This window comes from Trichechus manatus, unplaced genomic scaffold, assembly GCF_000243295.1.
Source record: "Trichechus manatus latirostris isolate Lorelei unplaced genomic scaffold, TriManLat1.0 scaffold00073, whole genome shotgun sequence".
NCBI lineage: Eukaryota > Metazoa > Chordata > Mammalia > Sirenia > Trichechidae > Trichechus > Trichechus manatus.
The window spans coordinates 12,581,001-12,601,634 of record NW_004444009.1 but is presented as its reverse complement, the minus strand read 5'-3'; the positions used below and the strand labels follow the sequence as shown (position 1 = coordinate 12,601,634).

The 20,634-nt window shown below is 41.5% G+C and overlaps 1 protein-coding gene across 1 annotated transcript; it reads left to right on the top strand.

Moving 5' to 3' along the window:
- The first annotated feature begins 6,794 nt into the window (after window positions 1–6,794).
- On the top strand, window positions 6,795–18,458 carry DDX20 (DEAD-box helicase 20). Its single transcript, XM_004380407.3, has 11 exons — window positions 6,795–7,449; window positions 7,892–7,986; window positions 9,996–10,164; window positions 10,760–10,874; window positions 10,992–11,134; window positions 11,291–11,429; window positions 11,532–11,590; window positions 13,086–13,168; window positions 13,522–13,627; window positions 13,746–13,847; window positions 16,745–18,458. The coding sequence occupies exons 1-11, from the start codon at window positions 7,128–7,130 to the stop codon at window positions 17,908–17,910; spliced, it is 2,499 nt and encodes an 832-aa protein (XP_004380464.1). The 5' UTR covers window positions 6,795–7,127; the 3' UTR covers window positions 17,911–18,458.
- Window positions 18,459–20,634: the final 2,176 nt, after the last annotated feature.

Sequence of the window (20,634 nt, the reverse complement as noted above, 5' to 3'; positions counted from 1 at the left end):
AAGGCTCCAGGCTGCCTGAGGACAGAGCTGTGCCATCACTGACGGCCCTTGGATATAAAACCAATCTCCCTATTATGGGGCAGCCGGCTTGGAGGGTGGGCTGAGGGCCAAAGTAACTACATGTTCTCTATAAGCCAGACCACAGGCCTGGGTTCTAGGGTCTCTGGAGCTGGGAGACAACAAAAAAGGTGAGGCTCCAGCCATCAGGGTTTCTGTGGCTCTGTCCTTGACATGAGAACAGTAGGGACAGGAGGAGCCGCCACCTGAGCCAGGGGTTTGAGGGAGGCTGTGGGGGTGTGGGCTAACTATGGCCACTATGTGTGTATGTGTGTGTAACTGTGGCATGTGTGTGTAACTGACATGTGTGTGCATGTGTGTGCATATGCATGTGTGTGGTAACTGCAGTGTGCATAACTGAAATATCTGTGTATAACTGGCACGTATAACTGATACGTATGTGTATGCACATGCGCGGGTTTGCGTGTATGTGCACCACTGTGGCATGTGTGTATGAGTGTGTGTGTAGATGTGAGTGTAGGGGTAACTGTGGCATGTGTATGTGTGGGGATAACTGGCGTATGTGTGTCATGTATCTGAATGTCGGTGGCTGGAGGGAAAGGTAGGATGTCTCTGGTGAAGAAACCTGAGCTTCAGAGAGTTTGGAATTCCAGAACAAATCTCTCTTCTTGCCATTTAACCCTTTCATTTTTCTCTCTTTCTGGGAAGTGGGTGCTCTGCACCTTGTGCTCCCTTGAGCAGCTCACAAACGAGCAACAAAGGCCTCTTACAGAGGAGCCCACGCTTAGGGTGACGGGGATCCTTTTTCCTTTGGCTCATTTGTGTCACATTCTTCCATTGAGCTGGGCACCTGACAGGTGCACCCCCCCCCCCGACACCTTTCAGATCCCCCTCCTGCCATTTGTCTCTCACCGACATCCAGCAGACACCACCATCCGCGGGAGCTGAATATGATTAGCAGAAACACATCCTGACAGCTCCAAAGAGAATCGTTCAAATGCATATTCTATTGAGTGCATCTCATTGCTGCTGACAGCCGCTTTATCAATTAAATTCCACATTCCCACTCTTTGGAGACGCCATGAACCTCCCTAATAAATCACAGGCCCCCAGTTATTTGTTAAATGTCCCATCAGTCTCTAATAAACTCCCTGCCAAAAGGGGCAGGTTATTTATTATGCTGCCTGAACAAGAATGAATTGGGCCCATTCTCACAAGGAGAAGAGCAAATATGCCGCCTTCCTCCCTAAAGGCTGAGGCTGTGATGTTAACTCGGGCAGTTAATCAACGTTGGCCCTGGGCAGAGGGGAGTCTGATCTGGAGAGTGAGGGAGGATGGCTTGGTGCTTTTCCTAGAGGGAGCCAGGCAAATCCCAATGGCAGAGGTGGCTGCAGAGAGTGCAGGGGCTCAGGCCATTGCTACTTTCTCCAGCTCCTAATTCCTGCCTGTAAAAGTACTACAGATAACTGTCACCCCATAGGCAATGGGGCACATGTACAAATGGTTATTCTCCATGTTGGGAAGCAGCCAACTAGGATTGAGCAGAGTCACAAAACCATAAATTATACCCACAAGGCCAGATATTGTTACTTGATAAACTTATATAGCTTAAATTTATTGATGGTGCTAGTCCACTGAGCAGATGAACTGAAGACTAAAGAGGAAAAAGATAACCGTGTCTGGGAATGGAGCTAGGAGACATGTTCTCAGTCTTGATTTGGTGGATAAGCAGCATACAGGGAGCACTGGCACTTGGAAAGCAGTGCGCCAGCTCCTGAATGAACCAGATGTTATTAGATGTAAGAGACTGCGGAAAGTGGGCCTTCCAGTTAAACCAGTTGTCGTTGAGAGTCAGCTGCGACTCATGGAGCCCCCATGTGTGTCGACTAGAAATGTGCTCCATAGCGTTTTCAATGGCTGATTTTTGGGAAGGCCTTTCTTTGGGAAGGCACCTCTTGGTGGGCTCGAACCTCCAAAGTTTTGGTTAGCAACCAAGTACGTTAACCGTTTGTACCACCCAGGGACTCGGGCCTCATAGTTACCTGCCACAAATTAGATCCCCAACTTACATGACTCTTCATGGTCTGTAAGTTAAAATACAAACTCCTGAGTTTTGCCATTAATCAAGCCCCAATCTACATTTCCAACCGTATTTCTCTTTACTGTTACATAACACTACCCAGCTACCCGCTCATTGGGAAAACATAACATACTCATTATATATTCCTTCTGGCGGCAGACAAGATCCTCCATAATGTGGGACCAAAATATCTCTGCAGCCTCATTTCCTGGCAATTGCTGCCATACCTACCTCCTTTCACATTAAAAGATGTACTTTCCCTAAACTATGGATTTTTCATGCTTCCATGCCTTTGCACAAACTATTCCCTTTGCCCAGAATGTCATTCTAAACTTCTCTGCTTGATGAGTTCTCTCCTTCAGTCCCCACTGCCTGATGACCTCCTTACTCATCCTTTAAGACCAGCTCAGAAAATCGGCCCCACTGCTTCACAAGACTTGAGCTCTGTCTCCTGGTGCTTCTGTCTTGGGTGGGGGTGAGAAGGATGTAAGGGAAGAAAACTATTGCTCTCCCAAGACCAAAAGCTATCTTCTTCCACTTCTCAGAACTTCTCACTCTCTCCCACACTTGGAGCAATGAAAGCCCTGAAAAATGTCATATTATCTTACACTGGTTGGTGCTACTTGCATATTTCACGCTTGATCATTTTCTCAGCTAGATTGTCAACTTTTTTAGGAGAGTGGATAGAAAGAGCCTGGACTTTGCTGTCAGATCTGAGTTCCAACTCCATTTATGAGCTCTGTGACCTTGAGCTGATTACTTAGTCTTGTCTTGAGGAGCTACCTGAGGGTAGCCTCTTGTTCAGCATCTGACACATAGAAGGCATTTAGGATAAAATCCAGACAGTATTACCTGGACTGAGGCTCACCTCTCCTGCCTCATCATAGCTCACCCCCCCATTTACAGTCGAAGCCCTTTTAGTCCCCCAAATGTGCTATGATCTTCCTCACCTGCAGACCCCCACTTTCCCCTCTTTTGTCATAAGGCTAGGAGTCCCTGGGTGGTACAAGTGGTTAAGTGCCCAGCTACTAACTGAAAGGCTGGTGGTTCGAATCCACCCAGAGATGCCTCAGAAGAAAGGCATAGCAACCTACTTCTGAAAATCTCCTTCTTGAAAACCCTATGGAGCAGTTCTACTCTGCATACATGGGGTTGCCGTGAGTTAAAATCAACTCGATGGCAACTTTTTGTTGTTGTTGTTGTTGTAAGGCTGACTCCTATTTATTCTTTACGTCTTACCTTAGCTCTCACTAACGCTGGGAAGACGTGGCAGAGACTGTTAGTTGCCCCCAATGTCCTTTCCCTTGTTATATAGTAATAGAACTCCCCGTTTCCCCTGCTTAGCTGGGCATGGACTACCCAGACAAATGACTACACTTCCCAGGTTTCTTTGCCTGTAGGTATGACTCTGGCTAAGTTCTGGCAATGAAAGGCCAAGTAGGAGTGTAGCAGCTTTTCAGTACCTTCCTTAGGAGACTACTGGCATGATGGTCTCTATGCTTTCTACTTTGACCCTTTTTTCTTCCTGATGACTGGAATGCAGGCATGATGACTGGAGCTAGAGCAATCATTTGGGAATCAAGGCAGTAGAAGTCTGGGTCTCTGGGAACTTTGTGGACCAGAGTTGCTATATCAATCTTATCTCCAGAGCTCTCTACAAGGGCAAAATAAAATTCTATCTTGGTCAAGCCACTGTCATTTTGAGGTCTTATTTTCAATCAAACCTATTCCTGACTGCTAAGACTTTCTTGGCTCCCACCTGGGTTAGGTGGCCCTGTTGGACTTCAGTGGCCCCCTACGCTTTGCAGTGAATGTGACCACCTGTTTGTGTGCATCTTTCTCCTTGAGGGCAAGGGCTCTGTTTATTTTGTTCTATTTTTGTATCTCTAGCATTTGGATAATTCACAGTAGGTGTTCAGAAGAGTTTTGTTGAAAGAATGAATAAAGTGATGTTTGTGGATTGAATGCAGATAACAATTGCCTCCCTTTTGTTGCTTTGAGGGTCATATGAGATAAAGTGAACACCAAACTGTAGTTTCCTTCCCTTCTTTCTACATGCCCCTACTGATCCTCATACCCAGGGTGGCCCCCTTACATCCACTACATTGTTTTCCTTCCCCATTTGGAGCCCTGGAAACCCTGGTGGCATAGTGGTTAAGTGCTACGGCTGCTAACCAAAAGTTCAGCAGTTCAACTCCACCAGGCGCTCCTTGGAAACTCTATGGGGCAGTTCTACTCGTCCTACAGGGTCTCTATGAGTTGGAATTGACACAACAGCAACAGGGTTTTTTTTTTGGCTCTGAAGCCTCCACTGCAAAAGGACTGAAAATGACGATTTGAACCTCAACATTCAGAGTTCAAGTCTCACTCTCATTTCTTCGATTCACAGGGATCTCTCCCTCCACTAGCCTCCACTGACTTGAAGGGGAGTGGGAGCTCCCAGATACATAAAGTGGGAAGAGGCTTTCCAGATAGACAGAACAGCACAAAGGTATTGAGGTGTGACAGGCCATGAACATTAAGGAGTTCATGTAGCTTGGTCTGTTTGGGGGAGGTAGGTGGGCTTCTTGGCCCAAGAAGAGGCTGGGTCTGATTGGACTTTATCCTGTGGATGCTGAGAGGCACGCACAGTCCACACTAGTGTTTGGTTTCCGTGTGTTTTTCTCTTACACCTTTCCTAGTTATTAAGTGATCTGTTACCTTTGTGTTTTATCTTTACAACCCTGAAACTATGGTCAACAATATTATTATCCTTTTTAACCATTGAGGGAAAAATTTGATTGATTTGTGTTTTTAATCATAGCAATAAAATGTATTCCCAATAACATTACTGCAATATTTGTGTCTATAAAACATCATAAATAACAAATGCAATAACAGAATGCCTATGAAACTGTAAATGTTCATTTCTGGAAAAGTAGTCTTCTTGTTTCGCTTGGGATGAGAGCCAGGTTCTTTGACAATGATTGGTCCAAGTTCTACAGAACCGCTGCTGTGCACATGGGGACCTGGCAGAGATTTTTGAGCAAGAAAGTGTCAACCATTCAATATTTTTTAGGTTTACCAGGTGCTTGGTACTGGGCTGGAGAGAGCCAAGGGTGACAAAATTCCTGTCATTCAGAAGCTCATAGTTTAGTAGGAGGGACAGGCATGTAAACAAGTAAATACAATATGTTAACAGCTGGACAAGAATTATTTACAGCGTGAGGTGGGACCCTGGAGTGGGGAATAAATAAGGGTGTCAAAAGGGGCAAGACCTGAAGCTGGTTCAAAACAACCAAAGATAATCTATTTAAGAAAGATCATTACACCAGCTGTGGGTGGATGGCTGGAGTTGAGAAGAAATTCTGGCAGGGAGACCATGCAGGACATTGCCGCAATAGTTCAGGATGACGAAAGGGCCTAAAACAGGGCAGATGATACGGGGACTGGAGAAGAGGAATAGAAGAAACATTTGGAGGCAAAATTACCTGCACTCAGCGAATTGTTAGAAAGGGGAAAGGGATAATAGGTGTGACTCGGGAAATTAGGTGGATGAAAAAGGTGAGGGTACTAAGAGGAAGCCTGGGGGCTTTAGTGCACCCCCTATCTTCAGTCCCCCTTCTTTCTCTGGACAATTGACATTTTCTCAAGGTTTTGTTCTAAGCAAGTTTCTAAGCAGGACTCCTTTCCAATGGGATTACCATGTCAAAGCACCACCTTGTTTGGAATCTGGAACCACTACTCTGTGTGTGTGTGTGTGTGTGTGTCTGTGTGTGTAAGCAGGAGATAATGACCAGGATTATGATCTAAGGACAAAGGAAAAGATTGGTGTTGGATGCAGAATAGCTTTAAGCTTGGAATTGTAAAATTAGTTTTCAGAAAATATTTAAGTTTGGAATTGTGAGTAAGTCTTTGTTTTAGGTGCTCATTCAGTCAGTAAATATTTATTGAGTACTTACTACGTGTCAGATTCTGTTTTTTCCACCAGGGATAGAGCAGAGAACCAGACAAAAAGGTTCCTGTTCTCATGAAGTAGGGGAGACAGACAATACATACATAAATATATAATTATATATGATAACTGCTATAAAAAATAAAGCAGAACAAGGGAATACAGTGACAGGAAAGGCAGGGGTGGGTGGCTTAGTCTTCAGGAAAGACTTCTTTGAAAAGGTGATATTTGCGCAGAGACCTAAATTAAGGGAAGGTCGTAAAGACTGCTAGTTCCCCACTCTTGAGGTGACAGAGGAGCAAGACATTCAAGACATACTAATGCGCGATGCCTAGAATTGACTCCACCGCAACGAAGTACTAGACATCTTAAGTAGAAATGTTGATGAGGCAGATGGATGAAAATATAACACTAGAATTTAGAGGTTTGAGGTTTGGGAATAGTGTCATCAATTCAGTATTCAATTTCCTTTATTAGAGTTCACCATGTACCAGGTACTGTGTCAGGAGCTGGGGACCCAGGGATGAATAAAACCGTTCTGCAAACAGACGTATACCATACAACGTGATAAATCCCTAAGTCTTGTTAAACCCGGAGCGCTCTCTGCGAATACAGAGGAGACAATGAGTTGAGAGGGCTCGGGAAGACTTGACGGCGGAGCGGGATTCAGGCTGACCGAACAGCTAACCGAGGCTCGGAGACGGGCAGGTGTGACGCATCGGTCGCATCACAAAGACAGGGCTGCGCTGAGAGCTACCCGCAGGCGAGACTGGGCAGACCCACCCAGAAGAGGGCCGGCAGGCGGGGCAGCGCCCCCACCGTGAGCACGCGGCGCCCTCTGCAGGCCGGAGGCAGCGACACACCGGTAGCCTCATCTTCCCTCTCGTCTCACTTCCCGCCTTCCTCAGGCCAAATTTTTTTGTTGTCGTTCCTGACTGAGTCTTTCTCAGCCTCCGGCTTCCGTCCCTCCTCTTCTCTCCAAGGCCGGTTGTGTCACTGTCGTCACGGGAAGACGGCCAATAAAGTTTTGACTTTTCTCGCTTTCACGCGCGCCGCCTCTTCTCAAGTACCGCGAGATCTGGAGGCGCGTGTACCATGGCGGCAGCGGTTGATCAGCCCGCGGCCTTAGCGACGGCGGAGACTGCTATAGCGACGGTGGAGACTACTATACCGACGGAGCATGTGGCCACCCCTGTCCCAGCTCCGGAGCCGACCCCCGGGCCGGCGCGCAGCCTGCGGACGGCTCACGACATCGACGGCCCGCGGACCCGCACGGGGGACGTGCTGCTGGCCGAGCCCGCGGATTTCGAGTCGTTGCTGCTGTCGCGGCCGGTGCTGGAGGGCCTGCGGGCGGCTGGCTTCGAGCGGCCCTCCCCGGTGCAGCTCAAGGCCATCCCGCTGGGCCGCTGCGGTCTCGGTGAGGGCGGGGGCCCTGGGGAGGCCGGACGGAACCGAGGAAGGGGGGCCCGAGGGGCGGTAGCGGCCGGACTCGCGGCGTGGACGGGGGAAGAGCCGTAGGTCGGCCGCCTGTGCAGGGCTTGGCCATGGGCAAGTCGCTGCACGCCGTCGAACCCGTTTCCTGCTTTGTAAAACAAAAGGCGCAGTTTTGAATTTGAAGACAGTTAAAGCCCATTCCAGCTCTGGCAAGTGATTCTAAGGTTGAGAAGCTAAACAGTGGTAGAGGTTCAGACACCTGGCGTGGTTCTGGATATGGCCTCGTGCATTTTTGAGAGAAACTGGAAATGCAGGTGCCAACTAGGTGATCTGTGGAGACCCTTTCTGGTTCTTAGATTTCATGTTGGTATCTAAGCTTCAGTTAGTACTCCCTAGTGACAAACAATTTGTTTTTTCCTTCACAGATTTAATTGTTCAAGCTAAGTCTGGCACTGGGAAAACCTGTGTATTCTCCACCATTGCTTTGGACTCTCTTGTTCTTGAAAACTTAAGTACTCAGGTGAGTTTAGCTCAGGGGACTCAGATGAATGAGTTAAACCGTGTGTATATTATGAAAGTAAAAGAGGCATTAAGGCTGTTGAGTGGTGCTGGTGTGGATGGTTACCAAGGATACAGTATTGTTCTTTGAGGTTTGGAATTTTATATTATTACACATCATAGAGTACACCTACCATGTGTGTCAATTTCGACATGACTTGAGACTACAGACAAGGATCCATTATTCTTTTACTTGCTAACTAGATTGCAGCAAGGCAAGACTTAGCATTTGACTTGATTTGTGGTGGTGTGGTGCTCTGGCGATTATTGCTGGTAACTCCAGGTGGTTCTAACAGATCTGTGAATGTATCATATTGATCTCCCATCTTCTAGATTTTCTTGGAATAGTTCTAAGACTGCTTTACTCAAATTAACAGGTGATTTGGGCTGGGGGTGGGGGGGAGTCATTTCTTTAACAAAGATTTGTTGAGCCCATATTATGTATAAGCAGTATGCCAGGCACTGGAGATACAAAGATGAATCAGATAGGATCCTTATAGTCTTAGTCCGTGGCCTAGTAATTATGACAGACTTTGTTTCATGTTCTTAGTTACGTATATCTGATGATCATGATCCTTTAATATAGGTGTTTTTAACCAGGGATGCTCATACACATTATCTGGGAAGCTCTTTGAGTCTTACCTTATATCTGCTGAATTCTGGTTGATGCTACTCATAGGAAATCCTTCTGCTACCCAAGGACCTGGGCTTTTCTACTTGTGGATTAAGATGTTGAGATTTTGGCTTCTGACAGTGAGCACTATGGCGGCAGGTTAAGTGCCAAAACTGTGATTAAGTTCCATAAATAAAATTCTTTTTTAATTTAAGATCTTTGTATTATCAAAATTATATACACATTATAATAATTTTTTTTTTGTATCAAAGTTATACATGTTCAGTTTTGAAAATTGGGATAATTTAGAAGACGTACCAGGAAACAAAATCTGTAATCTTACCTACCCAGAGAGAAATTGCTGGTAACAGTTCTGGCATATTTTTTTCTAGTCCTTTCTTTTTTAAAAGCAGTTTTTTCGTCTCATAGTTGAGAACATGTAATTTCACCTTTTTCAGTAGTTATACTGCAAAGTTCTCACTGTGGCTCACACAGCTTTCATGTTCTAGCCCCTGGAGCTAGATCTCTGACCTCTTCTACTTTCCCCCAAATTCTGTCCAGCTACATGGCCTCCTTCCTATTGTAGAAACACACCAAGAACACTCTCACTTCAGGCCTTTGCACTTGCTGTCGTATTCCTGAAAACACTTGCCCAAGTGTCACACAGCCATCTCTGCTCTATGCTCTACATCCACATATCTGCTCAAATGTCAACTTCATTGAGGGGCCTTCCTTGACCACCCCATTAAAATGACTTCTCCCCTTTTGTCATTTCTTTCTCCCTATGCTGTTAGATTTTTCTTACTAGCACTTTTTATTACCTGCCATTATTTATATGTGTTTATTGTATGCCTTGTTATCATACTAGAATGAAAGTACCCTGAGGCCAAGGACTTTATATTATTAATAGTGATTTCCTAGCAACTAGTATGTTGCCTGAGGTCCCTGGATGGTACATACTGTTTGGGCTTGGCTGCTAATCTAAAGGTTGATGGTTTGAATCCACCCAGTGGCGCCTCAGAACAGAGGCCTGGTGATCTGCTTCTGTAAAGATTACAGCCAAGGAAACGTTACGGAGCAGTTCTACTGTATAACACGTGGGGTCAGCATAAGTCGGAATTGACTCAACAGCAGTGGGTTTGGCTTTTTTGTTTTAATATGTTGTCTAGCACTTAGTGGGTTCTCATTTAATCCTTGCTGAATGAATATATGAATGGACGAGTGGAGTATTTTCCTTTTTCAGTAAAAACTCAATCATCATTTAAATGGTTACATAATAGTTCATTGTATAATGAATGTGCCAATCACATGTATTTGTTCCTCTGACTTGTTAAAGGTATGTTTTATGTTTTTTTTAGATTTTGATTTTGGCTCCTACAAGAGAAATTGCTGTACAGATACATTCTGTTATCATGGCCATTGGAATCAAAATGGAAGGCCTAGAGTGTCATGTCTTTATTGGAGGGATTCCATTATCACAAGACAAAACCAGACTTAAAAAGTGTCACATTGCTGTTGGATCTCCTGGTGAGATATCAGTGCCTGTTGATAACTGAGGCTTTTAAGGAACTGAACATGTTTAATATAAGATTAAGGATGTGGGAGTCCTTGGTAACTATGATCATTATTTTGAGATTAGACTTGAAGAGCATTAGACTGATGAGCTGTAGACATATGGCTGGATTACCAGTGGAATTTATGAAATCTTCTTCCCTACGGATATTTAAGAATGTAAGGGATAGGCTTCTGAGGAGAGGAGGGATGAGAGGACTTCCAGGAAGCTCTTCTAAGCCATGGATTTTGATTATCCTTTGACTTCTGTATTAATCATTTGGTTATGGATTACTCAGAATCAGAATCTAGCATTCAATACCTTAGCATTCAGTCTTGGCAGGATAGTGTTACTTTTCCATGCATATTGTTGATGAAATGGGAGGGAAAAATAATGGATTGAGGCAAGATGAGAACTCAGAGATTTCAAATTTGTGTATAAATGCATTAATGAGATTTGGGTCAGGAAATTCAGTAGTACAACCTGGGTGAATTAACTCAGCTTTGGCTGAGATTTACACCAATTTGATGCATCATAAATATTTCCATGTGTGTATTTTCTGGAATTTAGGCAGAATTAAACAACTTATAGAACTTGACTACCTGAACCCAGCCAGTGTACGTCTTTTTATTCTTGATGAAGCAGATAAGCTTTTAGAAGAAGGCAGCTTCCAGGAGCAAATAAAGTAAGAAAAATAACTTGACTATTAAAATGACGCTCCAGAGTTATCTATCTTGAACTTTTCCATATGGTGATTAGTTTGAATAATTTCAGTGGTGTTTGTTTTTCTTCTGTTTTCCAGTTGGATTTATTCTTCTTTGCCTGCCAGTAAGCAGATGTTGGCAGTATCAGCCACTTACCCCGAATTTTTGGCTAATGCTTTGACAAAGTACATGAGAGATCCCACTTTTGTAAGACTAAATTCCAGTGATCCAAGTCTCATAGGTGTGTACAGATTTTGGATACTTACATTGTTGGTTTGTTGTTCATGATATTCTGGAGCTTTCCCTTGCCCAGGTGGCTATTGTTTTATACTTGCAATTAGGATAATATGATACAGTTTGTCTTTGTTTTAACTGAAGACTTTTGACTTCTTTGTAGGTTTGAAGCAGTACTACAAAGTTGTTACTTCATACCCTTTGGCCCATAAGATCTTTGAGGAAAAGGCTCAACATTTACAGGAACTGTTCAGCAGAATTCCGTTTAATCAAGCCTTAGTCTTTTCTAATTTGCACAGTAGGTAATGAAACTTTAAAAGGTCATCTGGGTAACTTGTGAAATAAAAGGTTAGGCGTGGGCCTGTAATTATTTATAAAATTATAACCTTTTCTGTATCTTATAGAGCACAACATTTGGCTGATATCCTTTCTTCAAAAGGCTTTCCTGCTGAGTGCATTTCAGGTAAGTTCTTCCCTTAATCTTGGTTTAATATCCTGACTTGACACCTCCAGAGTCAGGAGGAAGAAATACTGTTTCATGAGTTGTCTCATGAGTTACACTGAGACTTCAGAGTAAAGGAAATTTCACGTTTATTTTCACTGGCATTGGTTGTTGTTGGGTGGCACTGAGTTGATTCCAACTCATAGCGACCCCATGTGACAGAGTAGAACTGCCCCATAGGGTTTTCTTGGCTGTAATCTTTATGGAAGCAGATCACCAGGTCTTTCTCCCTTGGAGCCATTGGGTGGGTTTAAACCACCAACCTTTTGGTTAGCAGCCGAGTACTTAACCGTTTTGCCACCAAGTCTCCTTATGTATTTTTTACCTGTTGACATTGAGTCGATTCCGACTATTAGTGACCCTGTAGGACAGAATAGAACTGCCTTCTCATATATAGCTATAGATGTAACTGTATCTGTTTATATAATATATATATAGTTTCGTTTTTAAAGAGTAATTGGGTGTATAGTAAAAAACTAGAAAACTGGTGTTCCAGACTAGAGTTTGGTATCCATGAAAAACTGAATAATCTTATAAAACAAAAAGTATGTCAATGTTGCCTTAAGAGAAATGTATTTTGCTCCTTTACATAATCATTGTTAAGAATGCTAACTGGTTTATGGTCTTGTGGAAAGTAAAGGTAAATCAGTTCTTGCCATAAAGCCAAATTATTACTGCTGCCTAATAGGAATGATCTGGAGCCCTGGTGACACAGTGGTTAGGCGCTTGGCTGCTAACCGAAAGATGGGTAGTTTGAACCCATGAGCTCTTCTGTGGGAGAAAGATGTGGCAGTCTGTTTCCATAAAGATTTACAGCCTTGGAAACCCTATGGGGCAGTTCTATACTGTCCTATGGGAATTGATTCAGCAGCAGTGGGTTTGGTTTTGGAATAAAAATGAAAGACTTAGAGGAATTTTTGATCAGTGAGAATCTTTTTAGAGGGTTTTCTTTCTTTTTTTTTGGTGCTTCAGCTTAGTATTTACCTGTTAGCCTGAACTTGAACTTGTTAAGTCATAGTATATCATGAAATATTGAGGAGACTGTTTTTTAATGGACAGATATTTTGATGATAGATCACACTTCAATACCAAATTTGTGAATGGCTGATTAAAGCAATTTCATTTTTTTATGAACGCTTTACTGCACCTTATATGAAACACCTTCGTATGAATTAATGTTATGTCTATAGACATAGTTTGGTTACAATTAAAAATTGTTTTTTGAATTTTAAGTTGATTGCCTAAATAAAATTTTTAAAGGTTCTGACTTTCAGTCTTAACCCAAATTTGCACAGAACAGGATTAACTATGCTTGGTGTATTTAAAGTGTTAAGACTAGGAGTTAGGATTTCTGCTTTTTGTGGATTTGATAAATGTGTATTAGCTTAGCTGTTTTATTTGATAAATGTGTATTAGCTTAGCTGTTTTATATGACGTTCTTTTTGGGCCTTTTTAGGCAACATGAATCAGAATCAGCGTCTTGATGCTGTGGCCAAACTGAAGCAGTTTCACTGCCGAGTCCTCATTTCCACTGATTTGGTAAATTTCCTGTTCAGTTGGGTGACTAATCCATCTTGACATATGTTCTGTTATCAGATGTACTGATTTCATCTATTTTATGTGGGTGTATGTAACAAGACTACCAGAGGATAATCATCTTTCCAGTGCTAGGATATATGCTTTCTTAAAAAGTCTTTAATATTTCAATTTTTCTTCTTTAAACTAGTTGTTAGAAATGAATTTCCTTTTCCTCTGCTCTTAAGTATTCTCCTGTTCTTAATTTGGCTCTTGGTTATAGTTGAAGAATACAGTGCTTCATGGGGCATACTGGCATTGGTAGCCCTGTTAAACATTTAACGTAAACAAACAATTGCTGTCTTCTTCAATTTAAGACTTCTCGTGGGATCGATGCTGAGAAGGTGAACCTGGTTGTAAATCTGGATGTACCACTGGACTGGGAGACGTATATGCATCGGATTGGCAGAGCCGGTCGTTTTGGTAAAAAAAGGAGAGAAAAAGTTTGGGTGCTTTTTTTAAGGGGAGGAATCTATAATGTGACAGGTGTAGTTGGAGTGTCATTTATGATTTACTACTTAACATTCCCTCTTTGCTTTAGGTACATTAGGACTAACAGTAACCTACTGTTGTCGGGGAGAAGAAGAAAATATGATGATGAAAATTGCTCAAAAATGTAACCTCAACCTTTTTCCTTTACCAGGTATATTTTGTCTGTTTCATTTTGCTGTCAAAATAATGATGATGATTATAGAAATAATAATAACAATAACCCCTAGTACAGAGTGCTGTCCCAGGTACTTAGGTACGCTAACTCATTTAATTCTCACCATAGCTTATGAAGTATGTGCTGCTATTAACTGCTTTTTGTAAATGAAGACATTGAGGCATAGAGATGTTAAGTAATTTGCCCAAGGTCTCTCTTACAGGTGAGTGGCAGGGATAGGATAGCAAGCTAACTATAGGCACATGAAAAATGAAAACTACTTTACTACTATATTAGCATTACTTACTAGTTTGTGACCTTGCAATTTGGTTTTCTTCTTTTCTGTTCTTTAATATTTTATCTATTTTATGTTGCTGGGAAGGTAATTTTTTTTTTTTTTAATTGTACTTTAGATGAAGGTTTACAGAACAAACTAGCTTCTCATTAACAGTAAACATACTGTTCTATGACATTGGTTAACAACACCATGACATGTCAGTACTCTCCCTTCTTGACCTTGGGTTCCCTATTGCCAGCTTTCTTGTCCCCTCCTGCCTTCTAGTCCTTGCCCCTGGGCTGGTGTGCCCCTTTAGTCTCGTTTTGTCCTATGGGCCTGTCTAATCTTTGGCTGAAGGGTGAACCTCAGGAGTGACTTCATTACTGAGCTAAAAGGGTGTCTGGGGGCCATGCTCTCAGAGTTTCTCCAGTCTCTGTCAGGCCAGTAAGTCTGGTCTTTTTTTGACTTAGAATTTTATTCTACATTTTTCTTCAGCTCTGTCTGGGATCCTCTGTTGTGATCTCTGTCAGAGTAGTAACCGGGTACCATCTAGTTGTTCTGGACTCAGTCTGGTGGAAGCCGTGGTAGTTGTGGTTTCTTAAGTCCTTTGGACTAATCTTTCCCTTGTATCTTTAGTTTTCTTCATTTTCTCCTGCTCCTGAAGGGGTGAGACCAGTGGAGTATCTTAGATGGCCGCTCACAGGCTTTTAAGACCCTAGACAGTATTCACCAAAGTAGAGTGTAGAACATTTTCTTTATAAACTATGTTATGCCAGTTGAGCTAGATGTTCCCTAAGACCATGGTCCCCACAGCCCTCAGCCCAGTAATTCGGTCCCTCAGGGAGTTTGGATTTGTCCATGGAGCTTCCATGACCTTACCCTGAACAATTTGTGCGGGCTTCCCCAGTATTGTATACTGTCTTACCCTTGTGAAGGTAATTCTTGCCCTATTCTCCTTTGTCACCATAAGAAGGATAGATAGAACAATGTCTTTAATTTGAACACAGTTTTTGAAAAGTTTGAGTGAATTTAGTGAATCATTTGTCAAACTGATTTTTAAGTGCCATTTTGGAAACAGTGCAAGTTTGAAGCTATTATTGATCTCTTGTAACAAACAAAAAACCCCTAAAACCTTTTGTGTGGAAATGGTTTATTTGCTATACATGTTAATGTATGCATGTTAGTGTATATATGCTTGTGTATATATATACATACGTATATAAACACATACATATATAGTATATGCAAGACCTAGAATATGGGATATATAGTTATTGAATAAATGTAACAATATTTTATTGATTTTAAATTTATTTTTATAAAGCTAGATTAAGTACACATCTGGTTGTCCTATGTATTCTAGTAGTTCTGGCTTTGTAAAAACTCATTTTATGTTCTTTTACAAATCTTTTTAATTGTCCTAAACTTAATATCCAGATTTACAAAATGTTTATTTTAGAATAGATGGTCTTTAGGTTCTCTGTCAATTCTAACATATACTAGTTCTATGTATAATAATAGTATTGATCTGTCAGAAGATTATAATGTGGAAAAAATGAATTGAAAATTGGTAGAAAAGGGTTAAAACTTAACTTGTGGTAGGATTCAGTATTATAACATTTAGTGATTTAAAGTAAAATTTGCTGTTGTGTAATGTTAATAGAGCCCTTAAATCCTGAGAGAATGATACTCATGGTGTTAGATCTGTGTTGGACTGGGAACTTATTTGATAAGAGACTATTCAATTGAGTTTTTTAGGGGCAGAACTAGGAGGGAAATAGGCCTGTATTATAGGCTCAGGTAAGCGAGGGGTCCAGAATTTGGGATATCACTTTGATAGGAACCAGAGTTCTGGTCAGAGGTCTGACCTGAGGGATTAATGGTGGGTACAGATATATGGTGCACCAATAGCAACAATGGACAGGCAAGGTCTTTGTAAAGCAGTGGCTCTGTATATCTTCTGCCTAAGGCTGAAATTGATCACACTTTGGAAAGATCTGAGTTTGCAGGTGGAGGCAAATTGTCACACCTGGCTGGAGTAGAACACTTAGAGTGCTGGGGTGAGCAAATTTTTTAAAACTTTGAAGTGCCATTGGTACCACAGCTCTTCATAGCCACCCAGCCTTTTTCCCTTGTAGAGGCTTTCTCCCCACTGTTGAGGGCAGTGATTTCTCCCTTTTGGCATATAAGGTGGCAGATTTAGTTGGGTACAGAGTTGTAGTTGTAATATTTTCCTGTTGATAAGCTTTGGAGAGTACAATCCATTTTCTAATATCTTGTTTCGCTGTCAGCAGTAGTGAGATAGAGGGGAGGGGCTGGGGGATAGAGGAGAGAAAAGATGGGAGAATTGCTGCAGACTTGTGCATCACTCCTAGAGTAAGTTTTTTTCAGGGGGGAATATTGCTTATGAGAATGGGATGGATCTTGTATATTTCTAGGCAAACTTCATTACTGCAAGATTGCTTAGGTCTTCTAATATACTAATCTATTTCTTAAATTTGTTAGTATATTATGTTTCTTAAGCTTATTTAATCCTGGAAAACTTTATGAAGTCATTCAGAAAATGCTGGTCTATAGCAGCACAAGAATTTTAATACTCTTTTCTTTCTTTATGTAGATCCCATTCCTCCTGGTCTGATGGAAGAATGTTTGGATTGGGATGTGGAAGTTACAGCTGCCGTGCATACGTATGGCTTAGCAAGTGTGCCTACCCAGGCCCTAAAAAAACAAATTAAAAAAATAGAGAGAACCTTTCAAACTCCTAAAGCTCATGGTAACCAGATGGCTTCATCTAGAGTCACTTCTGGGTCTGCACTATCAGCCAAATCAAAAAGTAATACCAAACAGAAGTTACCTGTGAAAAGCCACTCAGACTGTGTAATCATAGAAAAAGTAGCATCACCAAAAGAACCGGGCTGTGCCATACCACCAGAAGAGCAAGTGAAGGATTCTACTCAGACCCCTGTTGAAAACTCTACCGATAGTCAGCATCAGGTCAAAGAAGATTTACCCGTGTCACTCCCTAAAATTCCATGTCTGTCTTCCTTTAAAACCTACCTGCCATGCACTTTGACTTATGCAGAATTGGTAGAGGACTATGAGCGCTATATTAAAGAGGGGTTAGAGAAACCTGTGGAAATCATCAGGCACTACACAGGTCCTGGGGATCAGACTGGGAATCTTCAGAATGGCTTTGTGAGAGAGAGAGTTGCTGAAGAGAGAATGCAGATACTGGCAAGTAGTAGCCAATCTGGAGACTCTGAGAGTGACAGTGATTCTTACAGCTCAAAGACTTCTTCGCAGAGCAAAGGAAATAAGTTATACTTGGAAGGCTCTTCTGATACTCATCTGAAAGCCTCTGAATCTACTCCTGTGGATGGCTGTATCTCTTTGGAGCAACCTCTGAATGGAAATGACACCCCCAATCTGGAGGAATATCAAGAATCACCTGAAATCCAGGTAAAGGCAAGGCATAAAGAAGGGGCTAACCAGAGAGCTAAGCAGAGCCGGAGAAACCCTCCCAGGCGGTCTTCCTATCGTTTGCAGACAGAACCCCAGGAAGATGGTTGGTATGACTGCCACAGGGAGACACATCCGAGTTTTTTTGATGCCTGTCAGGATTACGAGGAGTACTGGAGAGCTTACTACAGGGCATGGCAGGAATACTACGCTGCTGCTTCTCAGTCATATTATTGGAATGCTCAGAGACATCCAAATTGGATGGCAGCCTATCACATGAATACCATTTATCTACAAGAAATGATGCGTGGTAACCAGCGATGATAGGATATACCTGAGACCATCAACTAGTGATACCTTTGGATATCCACCTTCCTTGACCTATAGTAGAGTAGTATTTTTGAGGAACTTGAAAAGACCTGAGGTTATCCACTGGGACACATCTATTTTTCAGATTGTTTTGACTTAGACCAGGTTTATTATCCTCTTTATTTAAGAAACTTCATGCATCAGTTTCTTGAAAGCCTTTTTGGGGCATAGAGCTAAGGTCCCAGAGTGCCATTTTCTATAAGCCATTTCAAAAAGAAACATTTAAAAAGATGTACCACTGCTTACTTAAATAAAAACAGTTGAAATTTGGGAAGTAATACTAGTTTATGCTGTGTGGTTCTTTACAAATGGCTTGGGCTGCATTTCCTTAAAAGTGCATTCTTGTAGCATAGGATTTTTTAGCACGGTAGATCAGAAAATCCCCTTTTAGGTTTAGGCAGGAAGGAGTATTTAAACATTGCTTCAAACTTTCCCAAAGACACTTGATTTGATGCTGTTTGCTTCCAGTAAAAATATTTGTTTCCAGTAAAAACACAAATTTAGCTAAACTTGTTGACATGTTTATTGTTTCTCTTGAATATCTTTTATCCTTGAGATGTGAAAGCTGTCCATGTTCGTAAAAACGTTCATTAAATAGCTAAGGATCATCAGTGGCTGTCTTATTTTTGTTCTTCAGGTAGAGGAGCAGCTCTTAATCTTTATTGGTTCTTGGATCCTTTTATGAATCCGATGAAAGCTATAGATTCTCCTCAGGAAATTTCTCGTTCCATAAACAGAATCGTGTATGTAATTTCAAGAGATTCATAGACACTCTGAAACTCATCTGTGGAACTCAGGTTAAGAACTGCCCTGCTTTGCTAGTGAACCAAAACCAAACCCATTGCCATCAAGTTGATTCTGACTCATGGTGACCCTGTGTGTGCCAGAGTAGAATTGCTCCATTGGGTTTTCTTGGCTGTGATCTTTACAGAAAGAAGCAGATGGCCAGGCCTTTCTTCCATGGAATTGTCAACCTTTGGGTTAGTCAAGTACAAACCATTTGCGCCACCCAGGGATCTGCTTTTCTGGTAGACTAAGAAAGCCCTAGCTCTTCATTTTAAGTATTTTGTAGAAGCTGGAACTCATTCTGTCAGACTCTTCCCACAGTGTGTCCTAACCTTATGTCTTCCGGAAGTTTATCCCCAGTTTTTACCTCTAATACTAAGGTCCAGAGGGAGCAGTCATTTTCTGAGATGGTGCATCTGTAAATTGTGATTTAGGAAAATGTAACTGTTGTGTGTTCTTTTGCTTCTTTTCTGCAGCAGTCCTTCTTTGGTTAAGCTTTTGGTTCCCAAACCTTCCTGTGAACTGGATTTGTGGTGAGAGAACCCCTTATGTGTAGAGATGTATATTTACTTTTTACAAGGAGAGCTCTTCTTTCCTGTGTAAATTATTGTCTAGGCAGTATAAACACTTTTCCCCAGGGCTGTCAGCAAACACCCACAGCCATTGTCATTTACTGTCCAACACCCACATAGCAACAGTCCTAAACTGTTTAATTTGGATGCCTGTTATTTGAGTTGGTAGGCTTTACTTATATGTATCAGTATTGTACATGTATTGCCAATTAGAATGAATTAACACTGTAAATCGCAAATCCATAATTAGGTCCAGTATGCCATTAAGAAGTTGAGACTTCAATTATACACTTAAATAAGATCCTGTCATTTCTGTATAATTGAACTTACCTCTTATTTTTTTTCTACTTTTCCCCACAACACAGCCAAGTTCACAGCAATCGGTTTGGTTTTTTTTTTTGCTTTTTGGATTTTAATTAGGGTAGTGCTGCATCTTAATTAGAGATGAAGTTACTCATTAATCTTGAAAGTAATTGGATTCTCTCTTTCTCTTTTGTTGTGTTTGCGTTTTTATTTTTAAATAGAAAAATAAGCTGGAGGTGAGCATATGCATATTAAAAAATGCCAATTGCTTTACTTTCCATAAACATTTGTTAGGAAAATTTCAGTTGTTGTTGTCCCAACTAAGGGAGTAGTTATAGTGGTGAATGTGGAATGTCTGCTGCTCTTCGTGCATGACCATCCGTGTGTGGAAAATTATGGTTTAAAATTGTCAGTCTAGGTGCATGTCCCCATTATCTGTTAGGAATCAAAGATAAGTTCAAGATAAATTTACTTGAGAATGCTCTGTGATGTAGTGGAAAGAACACTGCAACTACCTACTTTTTTTTTTTTTTTTTACCTTGCACAAGTTATTTAATCTCTGAGTCCAATATTCTCGTTAGTAAAATGAGGGAGTCTAGAAGATTTTTAGGGTCTCTACCAGTTCTAAAATTTATTATATGAATATGGAGAGAAAATTTCTGGTTAGCAAAAAGAATAATCGGATTTATGAATATAGAGTGTCTTACAAATTCGGGCAATTTGGATGAGGGCTAGTATGAATTGGTTAAATGTCTGGATTTTACAATACTTTAAAATCAGTATACTTATTAGAGCTGTTCGTGTTAAGCTTAAATTGACGAATTGGGCTAGCAGTACTTACTGACGTATTGAGATTTTGGGGAACCTGCTTTAGAGTTATCGGATAATTGTGACTTAGAACTAGAATACAAATTATTCTTTTAGGTAATTAAAAGCAATATTTTCTAAAGTAGCTTATGTATCGCAGTACTAACCTTTTAAAACCACATAGTTTAAAGGTAAACTTCAGCCCCTGAAT

What these genes read in the sequence shown, in the direction of transcription:
- DDX20 (XM_004380407.3), top strand. Translation starts at nt 7,128, where the DNA reads ATGGCGGCAGCGGTTGATCAGCCCGCGGCCTTAGCGACGGCGGAGACT. An exon ending in AGCTTCCAGGAGCAAATAAA is followed by an intron (nt 10,875 to 10,991) that starts GTAAGAAAAATA and finishes TCTGTTTTCCAG; the next exon opens with TTGGATTTATTCTTCTTTGC. An exon ending in TCCTGCTGAGTGCATTTCAG is followed by an intron (nt 11,591 to 13,085) that starts GTAAGTTCTTCC and finishes GGGCCTTTTTAG; the next exon opens with GCAACATGAATCAGAATCAG.